This window comes from Serpula lacrymans (assembly GCF_000218685.1).
Source record: "Serpula lacrymans var. lacrymans S7.9 unplaced genomic scaffold SERLAscaffold_3, whole genome shotgun sequence".
NCBI classification, from domain to species: domain Eukaryota; kingdom Fungi; phylum Basidiomycota; class Agaricomycetes; order Boletales; family Serpulaceae; genus Serpula; species Serpula lacrymans.
Genome location: NW_006763292.1, coordinates 1,870,996 through 1,889,156, shown reverse-complemented (window position 1 = coordinate 1,889,156; position 18,161 = coordinate 1,870,996). Strand labels below are relative to the sequence as shown.

At 48.2% G+C, this 18,161-nt stretch overlaps 5 protein-coding genes across 5 annotated transcripts; 2 read left to right on the top strand and 3 right to left on the bottom strand.

The window, feature by feature from the left end:
• Positions 1-692: 692 nt before the first annotated feature.
• On the top strand, positions 693-3,745 carry SERLADRAFT_445942 (uncharacterized protein; the record flags this gene model as incomplete). The annotated part of the gene is made up of 8 exons (XM_007314632.1): positions 693-957; positions 1,021-1,205; positions 1,286-1,377; positions 1,477-1,678; positions 1,758-1,895; positions 1,968-2,456; positions 2,519-2,607; positions 2,782-3,745. 8 exons carry the CDS (start codon positions 693-695, stop codon positions 2,999-3,001), a joined length of 1,680 nt encoding a protein of 559 aa, XP_007314694.1.
• SERLADRAFT_366203 (uncharacterized protein) lies at positions 3,651-6,230 on the bottom strand (the record flags this gene model as incomplete). The annotated part of the gene is made up of 7 exons (XM_007314631.1): positions 3,651-3,832; positions 4,261-4,330; positions 4,392-4,708; positions 4,772-5,185; positions 5,236-5,652; positions 5,705-5,775; positions 6,190-6,230. 7 exons carry the CDS (start codon positions 6,228-6,230, stop codon positions 3,651-3,653), a joined length of 1,512 nt encoding a protein of 503 aa, XP_007314693.1.
• Positions 6,231-7,124: 894 nt separating this feature from the next.
• SERLADRAFT_380216 (uncharacterized protein) lies at positions 7,125-7,889 on the bottom strand (the record flags this gene model as incomplete). The annotated part of the gene is made up of 2 exons (XM_007314630.1): positions 7,125-7,185; positions 7,259-7,889. Coding segments are annotated over 2 exons (472 nt in total), but the record flags the coding sequence as incomplete, so codon positions are not given.
• A 705-nt stretch (positions 7,890-8,594) lies between these two features.
• SERLADRAFT_359833 (uncharacterized protein) lies at positions 8,595-9,977 on the top strand (the record flags this gene model as incomplete). The annotated part of the gene is made up of 4 exons (XM_007314629.1): positions 8,595-8,611; positions 8,665-8,784; positions 8,853-9,037; positions 9,122-9,977. The coding sequence occupies 3 exons, from the start codon at positions 8,672-8,674 to the stop codon at positions 9,865-9,867; spliced, it is 1,044 nt and encodes a 347-aa protein (XP_007314691.1).
• Positions 9,978-10,298: 321 nt separating this feature from the next.
• SERLADRAFT_413374 (uncharacterized protein) lies at positions 10,299-11,408 on the bottom strand (the record flags this gene model as incomplete). The annotated part of the gene is made up of 1 exon (XM_007314628.1): positions 10,299-11,408. One exon carries the CDS (start codon positions 11,406-11,408, stop codon positions 10,527-10,529), a length of 882 nt encoding a protein of 293 aa, XP_007314690.1.
• Positions 11,409-18,161: the final 6,753 nt, after the last annotated feature.

The window sequence follows — 18,161 nt, the reverse complement described above, 5'->3', positions numbered from 1 at the left end:
GACATCCTTGCGGGGATTATTACTGCGTCTAATACAGCATGCGTTAGCAAAGATATTTGTGGAAATATAAGCGGAAATAAACGGAAATAGCTACCACTTTTGACGTTGATATACGCATATATACCACAAAAGCTGAATACTCGCATGCTTGGGTTAAATGCTTATTAGAGGAGGACGTAGTGCTCAAATGGTCGAGTCGTGTGCTTCAAGCGCTGAAGATCGGACAACCCGACTCGAAGACATTGTTATGAGTTGGACGTGTTCTTCAGTGTCCCTCTGGAAGTGCGCCTCCGTCCAATACTCTAACTAGGATCCGACCACTGGAAGTCTTTATGTTCTTGATTATGCGCTTATTCGCCGTACAGCACGATTTTCGATGTTTTGTTGACGGCACATTCGCCTTGGGCTTTCCTTGGTTGATCTAGGAAGCCACAAAAGAGAACGTTGCTTAATTACTCACTGTCACAGTTGCTCACTTCCCCTTTCAGCCTTTCCAATGATACTTCACAGATAGAAAGAATGCAGTTACCCTCTACCTTTCCATATGATATCAAAAGCGCAGTGGTATAAAAATGTCTGTGCCCAACGCTGTGCAGCCTCGAGACTGGGATGAGGCAAGAGCATGTTTACGCGCGTTTGCCCTTTGTGTGAGGAAGGTAGCAGTGGCGCGTCGCTGTACCCGCTCACGCAAAATGCGCTCACTACCCCACCTCCTTATATGCTGCCTCCTCTCCAGCTCAGCCCTCGCCTTCCAGTTCTCTTTCTCCGTTCCCTTCTTCAAATCAAGCCAGGCCATCCTCGACGAACAACAGGATAATGGCGGTCCACCTAGGATAGCCATCGTCGGCGCCGGCGCTGCAGGTTCGTCTGCTGCGTTCTGGATAGGTAAGGCGAGAGAGCGGTTTGGGATCGATGTTGAGGTGGATGTGTATGAGAGGAGTGATTATGTAGGCGGACGTGAGTGGTTGGGTGGTCGTGTGCGCCTGTTGTATGTCTGAACGACCGTGTCCATTGCTATAGGAAGCACGACTGTATACCCATACGGCGATACTAACCTGCCCCCCGTCGAACTGGGGGCATCGATATTTGTGGAGGCTAACAAGAATCTCATGCGCGCATCCAAGGAGTTCAATCTTACACTGGCTAAGTTTGAGGACGATGATTCTGATACTGGCATATGGGACGGACAGAACTTTATCGTCGTCGTGAGTCGCGTCTCTTTTACTTTCTCCATTCCAAATTTGTTATATCCATCGCTATGCGCACTCATACATCTGACACGCAGATGAAAAGCGGCGGCTTTTTCAAAAGCTGGTGGAGCACCCTGAAGGTGCTATGGAGATACGGCTACACTGCCCCCACACAAACACGTACATTGTGAGGTGTATTTATTTTTTCGATTACTCTGACTTTGAGGCAGTCATACCATGCAGTCAATGATGTGCGCGTCAAATACTGATTTAGTTCTTTATTCAGCGTGCAGAACATGGTAAAACAATTTGGCAGACTCTACGTGACGGAGTCTCCCAGATGGGATGATATCGCAGATCTCGCTGCCCGATTTGAGTGGACAGCCCTCGCGAACCATACCACAGCGGAGTACCTCGACTCCAAAGGCGTCTCCCCCAAGTTTTCGCGAGAGGTGGTGGAAGCCGCTACACGCGTTAACTACGGACAGGTGGGCCCTCTTTATTCGCGTTTTTACCTTCTTTGGATGAGTGGAATGAAGTAGAATGCTGACGAGTGATGGGATTTAGAATGTGGACGAAATCCATGCGTTGGAAGGCGCTGCGTCTATGGCTGCCACCGGCGCATCTGGCGTCGCGACGGGGAACTATAAGATATTCGAGCAATTCATTGAGCGATCTGGCGCGACCTTGCATCTCGGAACCACCGTACGTCCTTTCCATATTTTCGTGTCACAACTCGACCTTCCTAACCTCTTAACCACTTTTCAAAACTCGTAGGTGAAAGAAATCAAACGCAAAGCACCCTCATCCTCCCTTTGGTCTGTCGTCACCACCTCTGGCAGCACAAAAACCTACAAAGGCGTCATCCTCGCCTCTCCCTTCCACTTCTCGCACATCACGCTCCCCACTGACCTAGCAGACCTCATACCAGAGCAGCCATACGTCCATCTACACGTGACGCTCCTCGCGACGCGTTCTCCGCATGCTAGCGCGGAGTATTTTGGGCTGGGGGAGAAGGAGGAGGTGCCCCAGACGGTGCTGACGACGTATGAGGGAGTGAGGAAAGGAGGGAAGGAGCCTGAGTTCAATTCATTGAGTTATCATGGGGTGATTAACCGCACGAGGGCTGCAGAGGGCGAAGGCGAGGAAGCGGTGGAGGAAGAGGAGGTGAAGGAGTATGTGGTGAAGATATTCTCGAAGGAGACTGTTTCTGATGAGTGGTTGGAGAGGATATTTGGGCATGTTGGGTGGGTGTATAGGAAGGAGGTGGGTTGCTGGTGTTTTCTTTCTACCTTGTTCAGCGGGGGTGACTGATGGATATGGGATAGTGGGATGCTTATCCGAAATTGCCACCTGCGAGCGTGTTTCCCCCTGTGAAGCTAGACCAGGGACTGTATTACGTGAATTCATTCGAGCCGTAAGTCTCATCTAAATACTCATCCGCCGTCCTCGTGTACTCACTTCACCCTTTCCTTTTCCCGCCCACCTTCCTTTGTCCCCCTAACAAAACAAAACCCTTTGCTCGCCTTGCCTACGAAACCGAAACCAAAATACACGCTCCGCCTTCGCCAACGCACATTCGCATTCGCAGGTTCATCTCAACGATGGAAACGGAAACCATCGCCTCGCGCAACGTCGTCGACCTCCTTTTGCACGAAGAGTTCGGTTCTGGGATCTGCGGGTCTTTGCTCTCGAGCGTAGGTTCGGAGGAGGCGTACGGCGCTGGTGCGAGTAAGGAGGGCGCTGGGGCGAGGGGTAAGGGAGGGGATGAGAAGGGGGGTGAGGAGTTTGTGCTGGGGTGGGATTGTTAATGTTGGTGTTGGTGTTGGTGGGTGGTGGTGCTTGGCGGGTGACGATGCGAGTGGAGTGGATTGGCATTAAGATTAGGATTATATATCATCGAGCGTTCATGGAGTTTGTTATGGAATTTTGTTATTCATTTGTTATTCGAATCAGTTTGGAGAGACGGTCAACGAACGGTTGTATGTACAGAACTCTACGCGTAGACGAGGAGCCGAGGTAGCACGTTTCGACACTTCTGACGCTTGTGAAACTTTGTAACTTGTATAGTGTAGTAATATAACCAGAATCTAGCGCGGTGATCCAGCCGGAAATAATAGACAGCGACGGAAAGAGATATACTTGATATCCGAAGAACAAAGAACAGAAAGGGAGAAAGAGACCAGGAGTAAAAAGAGAAAGACGCAGAGACGGAGAGACGGAGGCAGAGCTCGAGTGTAAATATGTTAAACATTGAAAAAATGGGACAAGGAAACAATGCAAGGTGAATTATTAAATAGGTGATTTAGGTACAGGATGTGATCGAGAAAATTGTGGTAGTAGTCGTTGGTGGTGGTTTGGTAGTTGGTAGATGGTGGTTTGGTAGGTTGTTGGTAGTTGTAGTTGGTAGATATCGACAGTCGTAGGTGACAGATACTTGGATACTTTGGCGGTGGTAATTTAAATACGGAAGAAACGACTATGACGATTGGTTGTGGTGTGGAGATATTGATATTTCCTGGTGGTAGGTGCCGGTTTGTTCTCCCCCCCTCCCCTCCCTCTGCCGTCGTGGGAGGTGACTGTGGTTGCTGATGTATGCTGTTGGGGGAGGGGGGTGGCAATATGTGTATCCTTTTTGGGCTCTGTGCAGAGCCCTTGACCGGATCTTTCCCCCCTCTCTCCTCTCTCCGTCCCCCCTCTTACCGCTTCATCCCCCTCTCGACGCACACTCCCCACAACTACACGTCGCGTCCCAATCTCACCGCAAGACTCATTGCCAACGAAACGAGAAAAAAAAAAAAAAAAGAGACTCGTCTTCGTTCTCTCGCGCTACCGATCCCCACGCACCTCCGTCACCGCCAGCTCACCCGCGTCTTTCTCCGAGATCGTACCGAGGCTGCCCTCGTGTCCGTGGCTGTCGTGCCCGTGTGCGGATCGGTCGGGGAGGTGGTGTCGGACGCCGCCTATGGCGCTGAGTGGGTCGGTCGTGGTCGTGGCGGTCGTGGCGGTGGAGGAGGCGGTGGAGGTGGGGGGTGGGGGGGGGGGTCGGGTTGGGAGCGGTGGGAGGGGCCGAGGCCGAGGGGTGTCCAGTCTGAGAAGTCGCGGCGGACTTCGATGTAGTCGTTTGCGAATTCGCCGATCTAGAGGGGAGTAAGACGGTGAGTTAAAACAAAAGCATCACCATCTAAACGCGACACTGACCTCAACCTCATCAACCCCCACCGCCTCTCCCTCCTCCGTCGTCCTCAGCTTCATCCCCGGCACAGAATCGAGCGCCTTGGCGAGGAGGGCGGTGACGACAAAGGCGTAGGCGCAGGTGGCGCAGACGTAGGCGAGCTGGATGTAGAACTGGCGGTAGTTTCCGTCGACCCAGCCGCCGGGGGTGGAGAGGTTGACGCCGTCGAGGGCGATGATGGAAGAGGAGGCGAAGAGGGCGTTGGCGAGGAGACCGATGATGCCGCCGACGGCGTGTTCGGCGAAGAGATCGAGGGCGTCGTCGATCCTGAACAGGAATTTCACTAGGGGATTAATTTTGGGTTAAGAAATGGTTGTAATATTTTAATGGACGGGCGGGAACGAACGTTTTGTAGCGTAGTTAGTGACTGCGCCTGTGACGATGCCCATGATGACGGCTGCCCAGGGGTGGATGTACCCCGAGGCAGGGGTAGCGGCTACCAACCCCGCAATCGTGCCCGAACAAAAGCCAACCATGCTCCACTTCCTCTCGATCCTATAATCGAGCAAACACCAAACGACGCCCCCGCACGCAGCGGCTAACATGGAGTTCCAGATGGCCATGACGGCGCGGAGGTTTGCACCGAAAGCGGAGCCGCCGTTGAAGCCTAGCCAGCCGAACCAGAGGATGAAGGTGCCGAGGTTGACGAGGGAGACGTTGTGGGGACGGAAGTTGAGGAGTTCTTTCTGGTGTCGTGGGCCGAGGACCCAGGAGTAGGCGAGGCCTGCGATGCCGCTGCCTATTTCGACGGGACCGCCGCCTAGTGAGGGAGGTTAGGAGGAACGGGTAAATAATAGGAAATTGACGGACCTGCGTAGTCGAGGACACCCCATTTGAAGCCCCAGCCATTTACGTTCCAAGCCCAGCAGGCGAGGGGACAGTAGACGAGGGTCATCCATATAAAAGTGAAAATCATGGCGGGGAAGACACGACCTCGCTCAGCGAGACCGCCCATGAGGATGCCCACGGTGACGCAGGCAAACTCCATCTGGTAGAAGGCATAGAGCAGATCTGGAATTAGGGGAGAGCCGGGTGAGGGATTGTCGAGGACACCGATGAGACCAAAGTTTGCGAGGTTCCCGATGAATCCGTTTGTTGCGGAGGGAGAAAAGGCGAGGGAGTAGCCCCAGAAATACCACTGGAAGATACAGACTGCGTTTGATGCGGAAACAGCCCAGATGAGCGACAGCGCTGATTTGCGGCGTGCGAGACCAGAATAGAGAAAGGCTGGGAGAAAAGTGAGCAAAGAAGGGAGAAAGATAAGAGATAAGAGAGAGACCTAGGCCTGGGATCATGAAGGACACCATCGCACCAGCGACAATGATAAAGGAGAGATCACCACGGTCATATCTAGAGAGGGTGTGAGAGAGATAGGGAGAGATAGGTGCGATACACACTCTGCCAGTCCTGCCACACTGTCAGCACACATCCGCATTCTCAGCAACAGGACGTACGTTTCTCGAGCATTGGGTGCATTGTGTCTTGCAAGTGTCACTTCCTCTTGCTCACTTTTCAACCCGTCTCCCTCTCTCTCTGATAAACATATCGTTTTTCATTGGTCGATAACAAACCCTCCGCTTACTAAACATCTCCATCAACAGCCCACACGCACGCAGGGTCGCCCTTTCCTCCCTTCCTCCTTTTGCTCCTCCCTTTCTGCAGCTGTCAGCTACCTCCTCTCGCTCCACCCACTGCCTCTCCCCTAGCTGCCTTTGGTCTCTCCAAGCTCAGGTTCGTCGATGGCCGGTGGCTGACGAGACACACCGTGCAGATCTCCAGATCTCCTTCATATCGCTCATCAACATCTCGATCGATCGTCGTGCCTCGCCCTTCTCCCGTCGGTTCCTTTCGGCCGCGTCTTCGACTGTACGGTCTTTTACTGGAACCGACTTGTGTCATCTTATAAACTGTTCATTTGGCTTGGAGCAACAAACACGAGTGTATTAAGTAGTACTAAGGAGGGGAGAACTCCCCAAATCAAGTACTGGGCCATTACCAGTCATCAGTAAACTGCATAGTTACTTTTTACCCAACTGACTTTTGCTCGTATAATAAACCCAGTTGCATTTGATGATCTGCTCACCGTAAACATTAGTAGGCAAAAATGACCAGATGTTAACTACCTACCTCGGCCTTGTGAGTGGCATTGCGATGTAGTGTTAGCACTTGCTCTACGTTTTGTGGTGAGCTCCTTTTGAATGACGCTGCTTGAGCTATTGCCAGAGGCAGCCGTCCGATACAGTTCACTAGCTGCTCTGCGCTCCCCACAGCTGAGGCAGCACCATCATTGTCCGTATCAATCTCCGCATCACGCAGGAACAGTTTGGCTGCATCTCGTACATCAAGCACGTCAAGCTCGATGATAGGGTGACGATGACCCGCACAGCTAGTCACGGCTTTGGCAATATCCTGCGTGCGAGTAGTATATAAAATTCTCCCATGTGTATTCTCCCGGGGAGTAAATTCCCGAGAGAGATCAAGAGTATTGTCCTACGTTGTCGAATACGATAAGCCACGAGATAGACCCAGACGCCTCGAACCAATGGCGTACAGCTACAAGCTTATCTTCCATCTTTGTGTCACCAACGTGGGGGTGGCTAACAAGCCCAGACTTTTTCGAATCCAGCCTGAAGCTTATCGGTTGTAATGCCCGAAATCCAAAACACATTGGAAAAATGTTTGCTGGCATACTCCATGGTGGCGAACATCAAGGCAAACTGTGTCTTTCCCAGTCCAGGCATCCTGTAGACGGTACATCGAGTAGGTTGGGTGCCCTCGCTACTGGAGAAGAACGCTCTCAAAAACGTCTAACTCCTTGTCTCGGCCAGTGAAGTGCGTAGATAAGAGATCAGGTGCACCGTTGAATGAAGGCAAAGTGTCCAGGTCTTTGTACTGCACAGTGGGAGCTGCAGGAAACCGATTGTTGACATTGTTGATGTGCAAATGACCACCGATGACGGTGCCAACCTCGACAAAATGGCTTCCGCTTGCGTTGGTATTTTGAGCCCTATTGAAGAATCCAGGTCCTGAGCCAGATCCTTGATTCAAGATAGTTTCAGTCATTGCGATTTGGTTGGTGTTGAGGGTGCCGGTATACAGTGTGGAAATGGATGTAGGAGGTAGGTGGGAGAGAGGAAGTGTGCGTTTGATGTCTCGCCCATGGTGTACCCTGCAGGCAACAGGCGCTGAAGTGCACCCACGTTGGGCCACTTCGTGACTTGCAAATAACAGTAGTTGTATCCTAGCGCTCATGGGTATATAAATACTTGCAGACCGGTGGCGCCATTAAATCGAACGCATAGGGGCAAAAGGTTGAGGACCAGCGCGATGGCGATAGCGTCCATGTCGAGAAGTAGCATTGAGCACTTATACTATTGAAAGAGGGGGCTGAGATCAGAACATGGGAGCGATAGTGCGCTGCAATGGTGGATGTTTGCCAACGAAATATAAATTTCGAAAACGCACAGCGATGGTGCGGGGGGAAACAAGCAAGTGATGGTCGGTTCGTGCGATTAATGTGGTAAACCTGGCTCGACATGCGACATAATATGATGAAAATGAGCTAGCACCTTGAGCAGGACGGGAAGTGCATGTACCTCGCGAGACAAAGAAGGGCTATGGGAGTGATGGCGGGTGGTGCAGAGATGTTTCATTACTCTTCGATCCGGCATCATCTAGTTGGCAAGTGAAGTCCAGAGGAGTAATAAGAGGAGGGGAAACGGGTCACGTTTAACGGGAGATAGCGTGAGGTGTGAGTGTGAGTGTGAGTGTGAGCGGTACACTTACTGTTAGAAACTAGCGTCCTGCACTCTCCCTCCCCTCCAAAGCACCACCAAAATGACCATACCTCCATATTTGTTTGACAAAATTTCTACAGCAGCACAGATATATTAAGTGCACACATGACTGCGCCCTATATCGCCTGAGCGGGACGTTTGGTGGACTGAACTTGGAGCTGAGCGATTGGCTAGGGAAGGGTAGACATTTGGAGTGTACGCGACGGTTAAGTGGGAACGGTATTAGAATTAACGGTGTTCATTTGAATGATTCGAATACGTGACTGATGCATGTTCCTTCGTGTCTGCGCGGTGGACCATAATGTTGTGTTTGAGTACGACGAAGTAATGTAATGGCCAAACCGATGTCCCATTTCGGTCGTGTCTCTTTTCACCACGATCGAGTTACCGCAAGTCCAGTCACTCTCTAGTACGATGGTCATCATGCTAATGCTTATTGCAGACACGCCATGTATCGCCTTGTGCGCTCAACTAGACTAGCTTCCACCACGCGTTACTTCTCTCATGTCGCCAACACATTCGAGTCCAAGTATGCACACAAGCTAAACCACAAAGCACGCCAGTGAGTCTTTTCTCTACGCCCATTTCATCACACATTCTTGACGTATAAACTTCTCACTCAATCAACAGGGCTGGTCAAAGTCTCGCAGACCTGAAAGCGAAAGCAAAAGCCGAGGAACAAACAGACGAAAACGCGAATGGGAGTCACAAAAAACAACACCTTCTCCAGCACCGTCTTCACCCAAACTTGCTCATTCTACTTCTACTGCGCATTCTACTCCTTCTAATGTCCGTAAAGACAGCTCCACCCGTCAGGTAACGTCGCCCATTTTCATTTTCTTTACTCATTTCCAACTCGCTCACTACTTGAACTCACACATCTCCACTACAACCCACCCAGCCTCTCTCTTCCTTACTCAATATCCCCCTCATCCTCTCTCCCCAATCCCCGACAACCCCAGCTCAACTCTCAGCCCTTTGGACAGCCTATCACGCGTCTCGCTCAGGCGGTACAGGTCGCGGGTACGTATGCGCCTCTGTGCCGGTGGGGCTGTATGAGAACATGATAGGTACGGCGAGGAAGTATGGGTCGTTTATTGTTCCAGTGCCGCGCTTGGGAGGAGAAGGAGGGAAGGAGGAGGCGTACGAGTTTTATTTCTTACAGTGGGCGTTCCATGGCTCTCCTCCCATACCGTCTGCTACTCCGTCGGACCCGTTTGTGGCCTCACCGCTTCCAATAGGTGTCAACCCCAACGCAGATGGCACCCCCCTCCCTCCGACATCCACCGTCCTCTTCACACCTCTCCAGGAATACAAGCTCCGCGCATCGTTTGCGACGCCCTTCCTCGCACTCACATTCTATCCTGATCTCGCGAGGAGCCATGGGAATGTGTTGTTGAGGGGAGAGATCACTGCTTCTCCTGGAGGTGGAGGCGCTGCTGTTGAAGGAAAAGGTGACGAGGGAGGGAGGTTCATGCTGACGCAAAACGACGCGCAGCTCCTCGTGATGGAGCTGCAGAAGTTTTATTTGTGGGAGAGCGGGAAAAGCACGAGTACCGCAGAGCGGCTGCTGAAGACATTTCATGAACGACCGGAGGAGTTTAAGTGGGAGGAGCTGTTAGAGCATGCGAAGTTGACGGCTTAATTGGTGAGTGGGACGAGAAGGAGGACTGTCTGATTTGGTGTGTGGTATCTTTCCATGCGTAATAGCGATCCGTGGTAATAGGCAATGTCCAAGTCATTTGCTGAAAAAAATTTGGCGTGTGGTGAAGCTGCGTTAGTAGGACTCATGTGTCGAGCATCCCTCGTCAGTTCTCGTTCTAGGCTGACTCGAGTGCCAATTGTGTCATCTCATCTCACTCAAACTTATTCAAGTCTCGTGCATGACGGCTCTAAACGCATCGAAGTGCAGATAGCACGGCATACATAGAAAAATAGAAGTTGTGTTGGAATTGTGATTCTGGGTCGCTATTGCAAGTTTGCCATTTGCTTTCAGACATTTCCTGATTTGCGTCCTGCCCTGTTTCTTACTGACGGCAAGGACACAAAAGGACGTCGCTGCATCACCGTGTATTTGCTGAAGGTACCAGAATCGAATATTGATTCAGGCAAAACCAGTAGAGTATTGTTTCAGGTTAGAGAACTGCAAACTGAGTACTGAGTTGTGGGTAATATTAGGATTGGTAAATCTAGAAATATGCGCTGGGTGTAACACCTCACTGGTCTCACCCCACTTCCAACTCCAAGCAATGTAAACCACGGCCATCTGCACGCTGGAGCTTTCAAACCATCTACCACTCCCCACTACGATGGCTCAGATCTCAAATCGCCCACTTCAAGGGGCGCACGCAACCAGTCCCCAGCCATCTTTGCATCCTTCTCAAGCTCGCGTACCGCATCCTGCACCTCTCCCTCCGTATCCATGTCGAGCGCGCGCATTTCACGGTTAAACACGTTTCCGAAGGTAGATACGAGGGAAGGAATTATTGAGGGGACTGTGAGTTGGCTGGGCTTACTTTGGGCTCCCTCTATACCAGCACTAATGCGCTGCACCGCTTCTTCTATACACCCTGCCCTGACACCCTCCAGCCCACACGCGACGACTCTGTCAAACCACTCTATCGGCTCCTTCGTCACATTCAACGAGAACCCATGGGTAGTGAGCCTGTGCCTCACCTGCACGCCCACGCTCGCGACCTTGGTGTGTTCGTCGAGGAAGACGCCAGTATGTGCGCATGGGGCAGTGACGAGCGAGTGTGTGTGTTGGAGGTGGTGGGTGATGGTGCGGATGAGGAGTGAAATGTAGGTGCGGATAGGGATTGGCGTAGGATGGGATGGAGATGGGCGGGAGAGGTCGAAGAGAGGGTAGCCAACGAGTTGACCTGGGCCGTGATACGTCACGAGTCCGCCACGCGCTGTGCAAACCGAGTCAGCGCCAAGAGCCTTGAGCCTTGCGTGTTCGCGGTCGTTCTCGTCCTCCTCTGTGCCTATGGAAGGCTGGGACTGACGTCTCCCGAAGGTATACACAGGTCGATGCTGGAGTAGGAGGAGAAGGTCGGGATGTGAGCCTGGAGAGGTGCGGCGGGTGGAGAGCTGCAGTGCATGGAGTTTTTCTTGGAGGGCGAGGGTGCGTGCGTAGGGGAGGGGTGTTTGGAAATAGTGGAAGAGGATTGGAGGGAGCGTCATTTGGTTCAAGTAGAGAATTGGTAAGTAAAGCGGCAGCTACACCGTGCGTAGGGTTAGGTTTTGTGTAGATACTTGCGCATTCCAGGCCTGACTCCCTTGCAATATTCATTCAATAAGCTACACTTTCTATCTGAGATACCTGTATAGATATTTATATGAATATATTATAATCATCATTCAGAAACTACATGCATAATTCAAGAATCTAGGTTGGCACCACGGAATCAGGTTTCTGGGCATTTGAGTCAGCACCAAATATAGTAAATCTAAAAGACTCAATCATCACTGAATATCTAAGCGGTTATCAGTATGGTACTACTCCTCGTCCTCTGTGCCGTTTTCATGCTCATCAGCATCCAGGTCAGCATCTATTGCTGTAGGTTTAGGTAATAGTGTCTCGAGCTTGCCACAGACTGGCTTTTTCCATGCAGGCCAGCGCGTTTCTGCTTTTGCATTCTCACACTCTTCCTTCCATTGACTGACTTCAACCTGATAATTTGCCTTCAGATCCCTGTTGCATTGTAATTCCTAGGAGTACAATGGCGACTCCATGGAGAACAATGGCTGCTTTAGCAGAGACCAGGTTTTGTAACAACCAAGAGTATGTATACTCTGGCGCACAACTCAGACAAAGCTATAAAGAACTGAGGGGAGTGGTTACCCTTTAGATAGGACCAAGTTTGTTGTGGGTAAACAACAGAAGGACTTGCTGAGGAGTTTCCTTGATTTATTGGGGTATATATACTACTGCAGTTTGTTTGTACATGTGTACTGTACAGTTCATGGAGGCAGTGGCTGATGATGTCATGAGGCACAGCCCATGTGACCAGCCCCACTGTGTGAGAAACTTGTATCTAAAAATAAAATAAAAGCAGTGCAGCGCGAGAAGGTGGAGTTTGAACAAAAAGGAAAGAAGGTTAAAGAGGAGAATGAAAATTGAAGGTCCAAAAATTTGTGTATCGTAACATTGAGCTTATGTAATGTGATGGAAAAGTGGTCAATCAGAGAATAAAGGATAGTATATAGATGATGAAGAAATAGAACATAGAATGTTAATATGCTATGAATGAAATATGCCAACACACCCCCTCAAACCAAATCAACTCCCATTAATTTATTGAAGTGTTGTAGTTTGGGTTTAGCCAGTGGCTTTGTGAGTGCATCGGCAGGCATTTTGTTTGTGGGACAAAATAAGATTTGGATCAGATTCTGTTCAGTAGATTGTCTGATGAAATGGTAGTGAATGTCAATGTGTTTGGTGCGAGAATGATAGATATTATTTTTGGTGAGTTGATTGCACTATGATTGTCGCCATAAAGGGGAATTGGTCCAGTGAGTGGTTTGTTTGTGATTTTGGCCCAAATGTTTTTGAGCCAGATGGCTTTTGGCTGTGTGTGTGATAGCCACATATTTGGCCTCTGTGGTTGATAGTGTTACAATGGGCTGTGTCTTACTATTCCAGGAGACAGCTCCACCATTGATCCTAAAAACATATCCTGATATAGAATGTCTGTGGGAATGTTGTAAGGACCATTTATTATTTTCTCCATGTCTTGGTTTTCAAATACTTTCCCTGTTACACCTCTGACTCTAGGGCTAGAGGTATCATTTGCTATTCTACTTCTCATAGCCTTCACAGGCTTTCTCAATCATCGCTACCACTTTATATCGCAGATCAGAGACTGGGTATCACTCCCAGCCAGCCAGCACAATGGGTAGGGGCTGGTAGTAGGCATCTCGCCAACCAGCTCCAAGCCCCATCAAGGCCTGGATATACTAATAAACACTTTAGTCAGGATCATACCTCATCGTGAGGATACGGTTCCTGAACACGCATGACAAACACCTATTATTAGTACAACTCTCTCACCTGCTGATTAATCATTCAAAGCCGTACAATAGTTGCCCCTTTTTCTCATTGGACGATTTATTCCTCAGACCACTTTTCATTTATTCTCCTTTTGGTCTAAGGAATGGATAATTAGCTATATAAATCCTACACATCTCATGTATAGCTCTTTAGTTTTCTATTACTTGAATTATCCATCTTACCTCTCATCAGAAACCTCTGAGTCTCCTCTCATATCCTCTACTTGCTATATTCACTAGCATCTGTCGATCTCAAGACTCATCAAACCTCTTACTCCCTGCAAGTGCAGAAGGAGACAGGTTTTGTTTTTGTTATAGTTTGTCGTTGCCTCACATTTGTGAGGCAAAGTCTGCGTCCAGAAATCCAACCAAGCCTTCATTGGTTTGACCTATGACCAATTGAAACTCTTTGGTGGCTTTCAGGTATTGTAGGACTCATTTTGCTGCCTCCCAGTGTGTTTAACCAGGACTTTATAGGAAACAAGAGAGTGAAGATATTGCAAATGCAATATCTGGTCGAGTGCTAGTAGCAAGGTATATTAGGGACCCTATTGTCTCTCTATAAGGTATGTTTTGCATTTCTATGACTTTGGCTTCAGCTGATGGTGATTGTGTGTCATCAAACAGCAGGCCTGGCTTGACTGGAATTGATACCGGTTTGCAGTCTTCTAGGTTGAACCTTTTTAATATGGTTTTAATATACACTTGTTGACCTAGAGATATAGTGCGGGTTTTTTGGTCTTGAAGGATGTGAATGCTGAGTAGCTAGTTGACCTAACCAAGATCAGTGATTTCATATTCTCTCTTAATTCCTTCTTTAAATTCACTAATGGCCTCTGTAGTATCACCAGCAATTAACATGTTGTTGACTGACACTGCAACTACTAGGCTGTTGGTGTTGCTATATTTGATGAAGAGAGCATGGTCGTGTTGTGACTTTGAGAATCCCAGGGTGGTAAACGTCTTAGTGAGTCTTGCATACCACTGTTTTCCTGATTATTTCAGACCATAGAAACCTTTGTTTAGCTTGCATACAAGTCCTTGCTGCTCAGGTTTCAGGTAGTTTGGTGGAGGATATATGTATATGTCCTCGTCTAGCATTGCATTAAGGTATGTATCCTTAATGTCTAACTGGTGAGTTTCCCAGTTGTTTGCTGCTGCGTGCGTGAGAATGAGTTGGTTGGTGGTCATGTGAGACACTGCTGAATATATCTTGTTATAGTCTACACCATATATTTGTGTACTGCCGTTCACTACTAAGCAAATCTTGAATTTTAGGATCTCAATGTTTGGTCTGCATTTGATCCGAGGGACATAGTGGCAGCGTATTGTGTTTGCATGCAGTGGGGGTTTGACAATGTCCCAGGTGCGCAGTTTTTCTATTTGTTTTAACTCTTCCTCTATGGCCTTTAGCCAATTTTCTCTATATGGTACCTTTAGCGCCTCGGTCATCGTCAGATTGTCGCTAGCGGTTCCAGCATTTGCAACCATAGCTGCACTCCAAGTGCCAAGGTAAGCACTATTGCTGTTATTTTTGTTCCCTGAGTCAGCTGACTCCTTGATGGCAGATGCGGCTGTGTTGCGGCCTTCATGCAGTGCCTTGTAGAAGCCTGCAGGCTTTGGTTCTCCTCCTCTCAGTCATTCTGCAGGTACAGGATTGGGTTCTAGAGGTTGAGGAGGGTCAAGGAGACCTGGAGGAGGAGGCTGAAGGTTGTTTAGATGTGGCTGGGCGACAGGATTGGGATTGATGGTGTTTGGTTAGATTGGATGAGGCTAAAGGTTGTTTAGAGGCGAGTATGAGCAAATGGCTGCTGGTAAGTTGTTGACAGTTTTGTTTTTGTGATTTGCTGATCCGACCAGCTTTTTCATAGAGTCAACCATCAGTTCTTCAAATATACGGCCATTGTTGTTTTTGGCAGTTTGGGATGGGGTAAGACATTCTTGTGGTTAAAAATAATATTGTGTTTGATGCTTGTGGTACGTTATTCTGGACAGTATATTCTGTGCCCTTTTGACTCATCATCAAATCCAATCCATTTACCAGCCTTTACATGTGGGTCTAGTTTGCCTGCGTTAATGGTTTTGATATATGCTGTGCATCCAAACTCAAGAATATCAGATAAATTCAGTATGGGGCTGTGAACTATTTTGTACGGTGTTTTGCCTTGTAGTGCCTTGGTAGGGCTCAGTTTATGATCCAGATGGCATGCATAATAGCTTCACTCCACAGGGATTTAGGCATATTTGCACCAAATAACATTGCACAAGCACATTCAATGAGTGTGCAGTTGAGGCATTCTGATATGCCATTCTGCTGGGGTGAGTCATGGGTCATTAATTCCCTGACAGTGCCTTGTTTTTGCAGGTGCACTTCAAAATTGAGGCTTGTGTATTCACCTCCACGATCAGACCTCAGGATCTTTATTTTACTGTGATCCTTTTGCGTATTGAGCCAGGCTTGAAAATTTTCATACATCTGTAGAACCTTGTCTTTTTTTGCAAGTAAATGCGTGTGAGTTTCTTGGCTAAAGTTGTCTGTGAAAGTTGACATATATCGCTTTCCTTTCAAGTTCTGAACAATAGCTGGACCCCAGAGATCCAAATGGATTCTTTCTGTATAATGTTTAGCGTGTGTGGCTAGTTTTTGGGAAAGGTTTCCTGATGGCCTTTGCTTGGACACATGTTTCACAGAAAGATATGGCCTTGGAACTATCCAGGACAATGGATTTGAATCAACGAGGTGCTTGAGTGATTTATGGGCTATATGGCCCATTTGCCGGTGCAGATTATTAATGGTCACTGTGCTGGCAAGGTATTCTCCTTTTTTGTAATTTTTACTGATGTTTGATATGTGATACAGGCCCTTTGTTTCTGGGATTTGAGCTATTGTTTGGCAGCCAGGTGGGGACAAGCATATCTCGCATATGCCTCCGCCTATGTGAACAGTATATCCTGCCTTGTCCATGTGACTAGCAGATATGAATGTTGAGGCCATTGTAGGGCAGTGTAGTGTGTATTTTAATATGACACAAGAGCACTTTTTTTCATTTGGTAGATTAACAGTGACATTGCCCTTGCCACAGGCATACATGATATTGCCATTTGCTGTGTTAATAGGTATAGGATTGATTGGTGTATATGATTGGAATCTGTGGCAATCAGGACAGAAGTGGTCTGTTGCACTGCAGTCAATGATGGCTTCATGATCACATATGTGAGTTTCAGCTTTTTTTGCCAAAGTTGTAACCTGTGAACTGACAGTAAAGGCATATATCTCATCATTCTCATATTTGGGAGCAATTGTAGCTATATTTGCAGTGGCTACAGTATTTGCTCCCTGTGCTATCTGAGGAGGATTTGCTTGATTGTCCCTAGGATTAGCCTTGTTTTTAGGGCCTTGACCTTCTCGGCCTCCACCAGGTGTAAAGCACCTTTTGATAGTGTCACCAACTTTGACGGGACATTTAGGATTGGTGCATTTGTACTGTTTGTTTCTTTTGGCCTTACAAGTCTTCCAACTGGATTTGGCCATCATAGCTGTTTTGGACTTGGCTTGAGCAGAGATTGCTCAAGTGTTTGCTTCTTTGGTTATATGAGCAATTATATCTATCGCTGAAAGCTAGTTTTTGGATATACAAGTGGTGGCTAGAATTGATGAGGAATCTGGGAGGGAAAATAACATCATAGCAGAGAAGTCCTTCTCTTTGACTGTTGCCCCCATACCTGCTAATTGCACTTGGATCTTTAGCATGTCTCCTATATGACTTTGGACATTTGTAGATTCAGTGCATTTCATATTTTGTGAGTGGCGCCTGATGTCAATCTGCATCATCTCCATTTTGCCTTTATGCATGTGGCAAATGGTAAGCCATATTGTAGCTGCCAAACTCTTGGCCTGGATTTGGATGAGAGTTTTATTGTGAGCAGCAGAAAATAATTGCTGGATGACAAGACATTCTTTCTGAGTGTACTCATCAAGCTTAGTTTCATAGGTTCCTATGTCTTCTTCTTTAAGGGTAGTGCCATCAGTTTTTGTAGCTATGCCATTAGAATCCCTAGTGTGCTCAAGAGGATCTGGATTTCATGCAGTTTCAGACAAGTGTCTGGTTAGACCTTGGGCACCAATAGCCATAGCTATACAAGACTTGTACGTAAACCAATTGGAGCTATCCTTGGCCAGTTTGGGTATAGTGAATGTCAAAGCTGTAGAAGACATGTCAAGTGAGCTGGCAGGGCTCATAACCTGTGAGGCTATGAGAAGACTAATAGAGAATGTTTCTCAGTCTTATTGTCACAATACTATCCAACATGCATCAATAACTCTCAGATTGAACATCTCATCTCTCCATAATCTAATCACTTGATCTATTTTATTTTATTTATCTTATCTCATCACGTGACCTTAAGTCACATGACTGTAAGGCAACATTAAACTATAACAAAAATGATACCCGTCTCCAACTGCACTTGCAGGGAGTAAGAGGTACAATGAGCTTGAGGTCAACAGATGCTAGTGACAAAACCGGATAAACCCGGTCCCAGACTAATAGCCTTTTGTGGTAAGGATGGAATTGATTAGAACCATGGAGAGGATGGGTTGTGCTTTTGTAAAGGCACTAGGGTTTGGACCATAATCACTGTGGCGGGTTGGCCCGAAAATAAATAGAATGCCTGCTCCGTGGGTGTAACACTCCCATAATTCTTTCTGGGCATCTAGGCTTAAGCCCTGGGTGGGCGATCTTCACGTATCTGAGGTATGCGACGGCCTAATGTGCGCAAATGTTAGCTATAGGGAGAGGCTACAACATCCTAGTGGGGAGTGATTTCAGGTTGGAGGGCGGGTAGGTGTGGCACTCTGAACTGGTCAAATATCCTCTAGGAGTG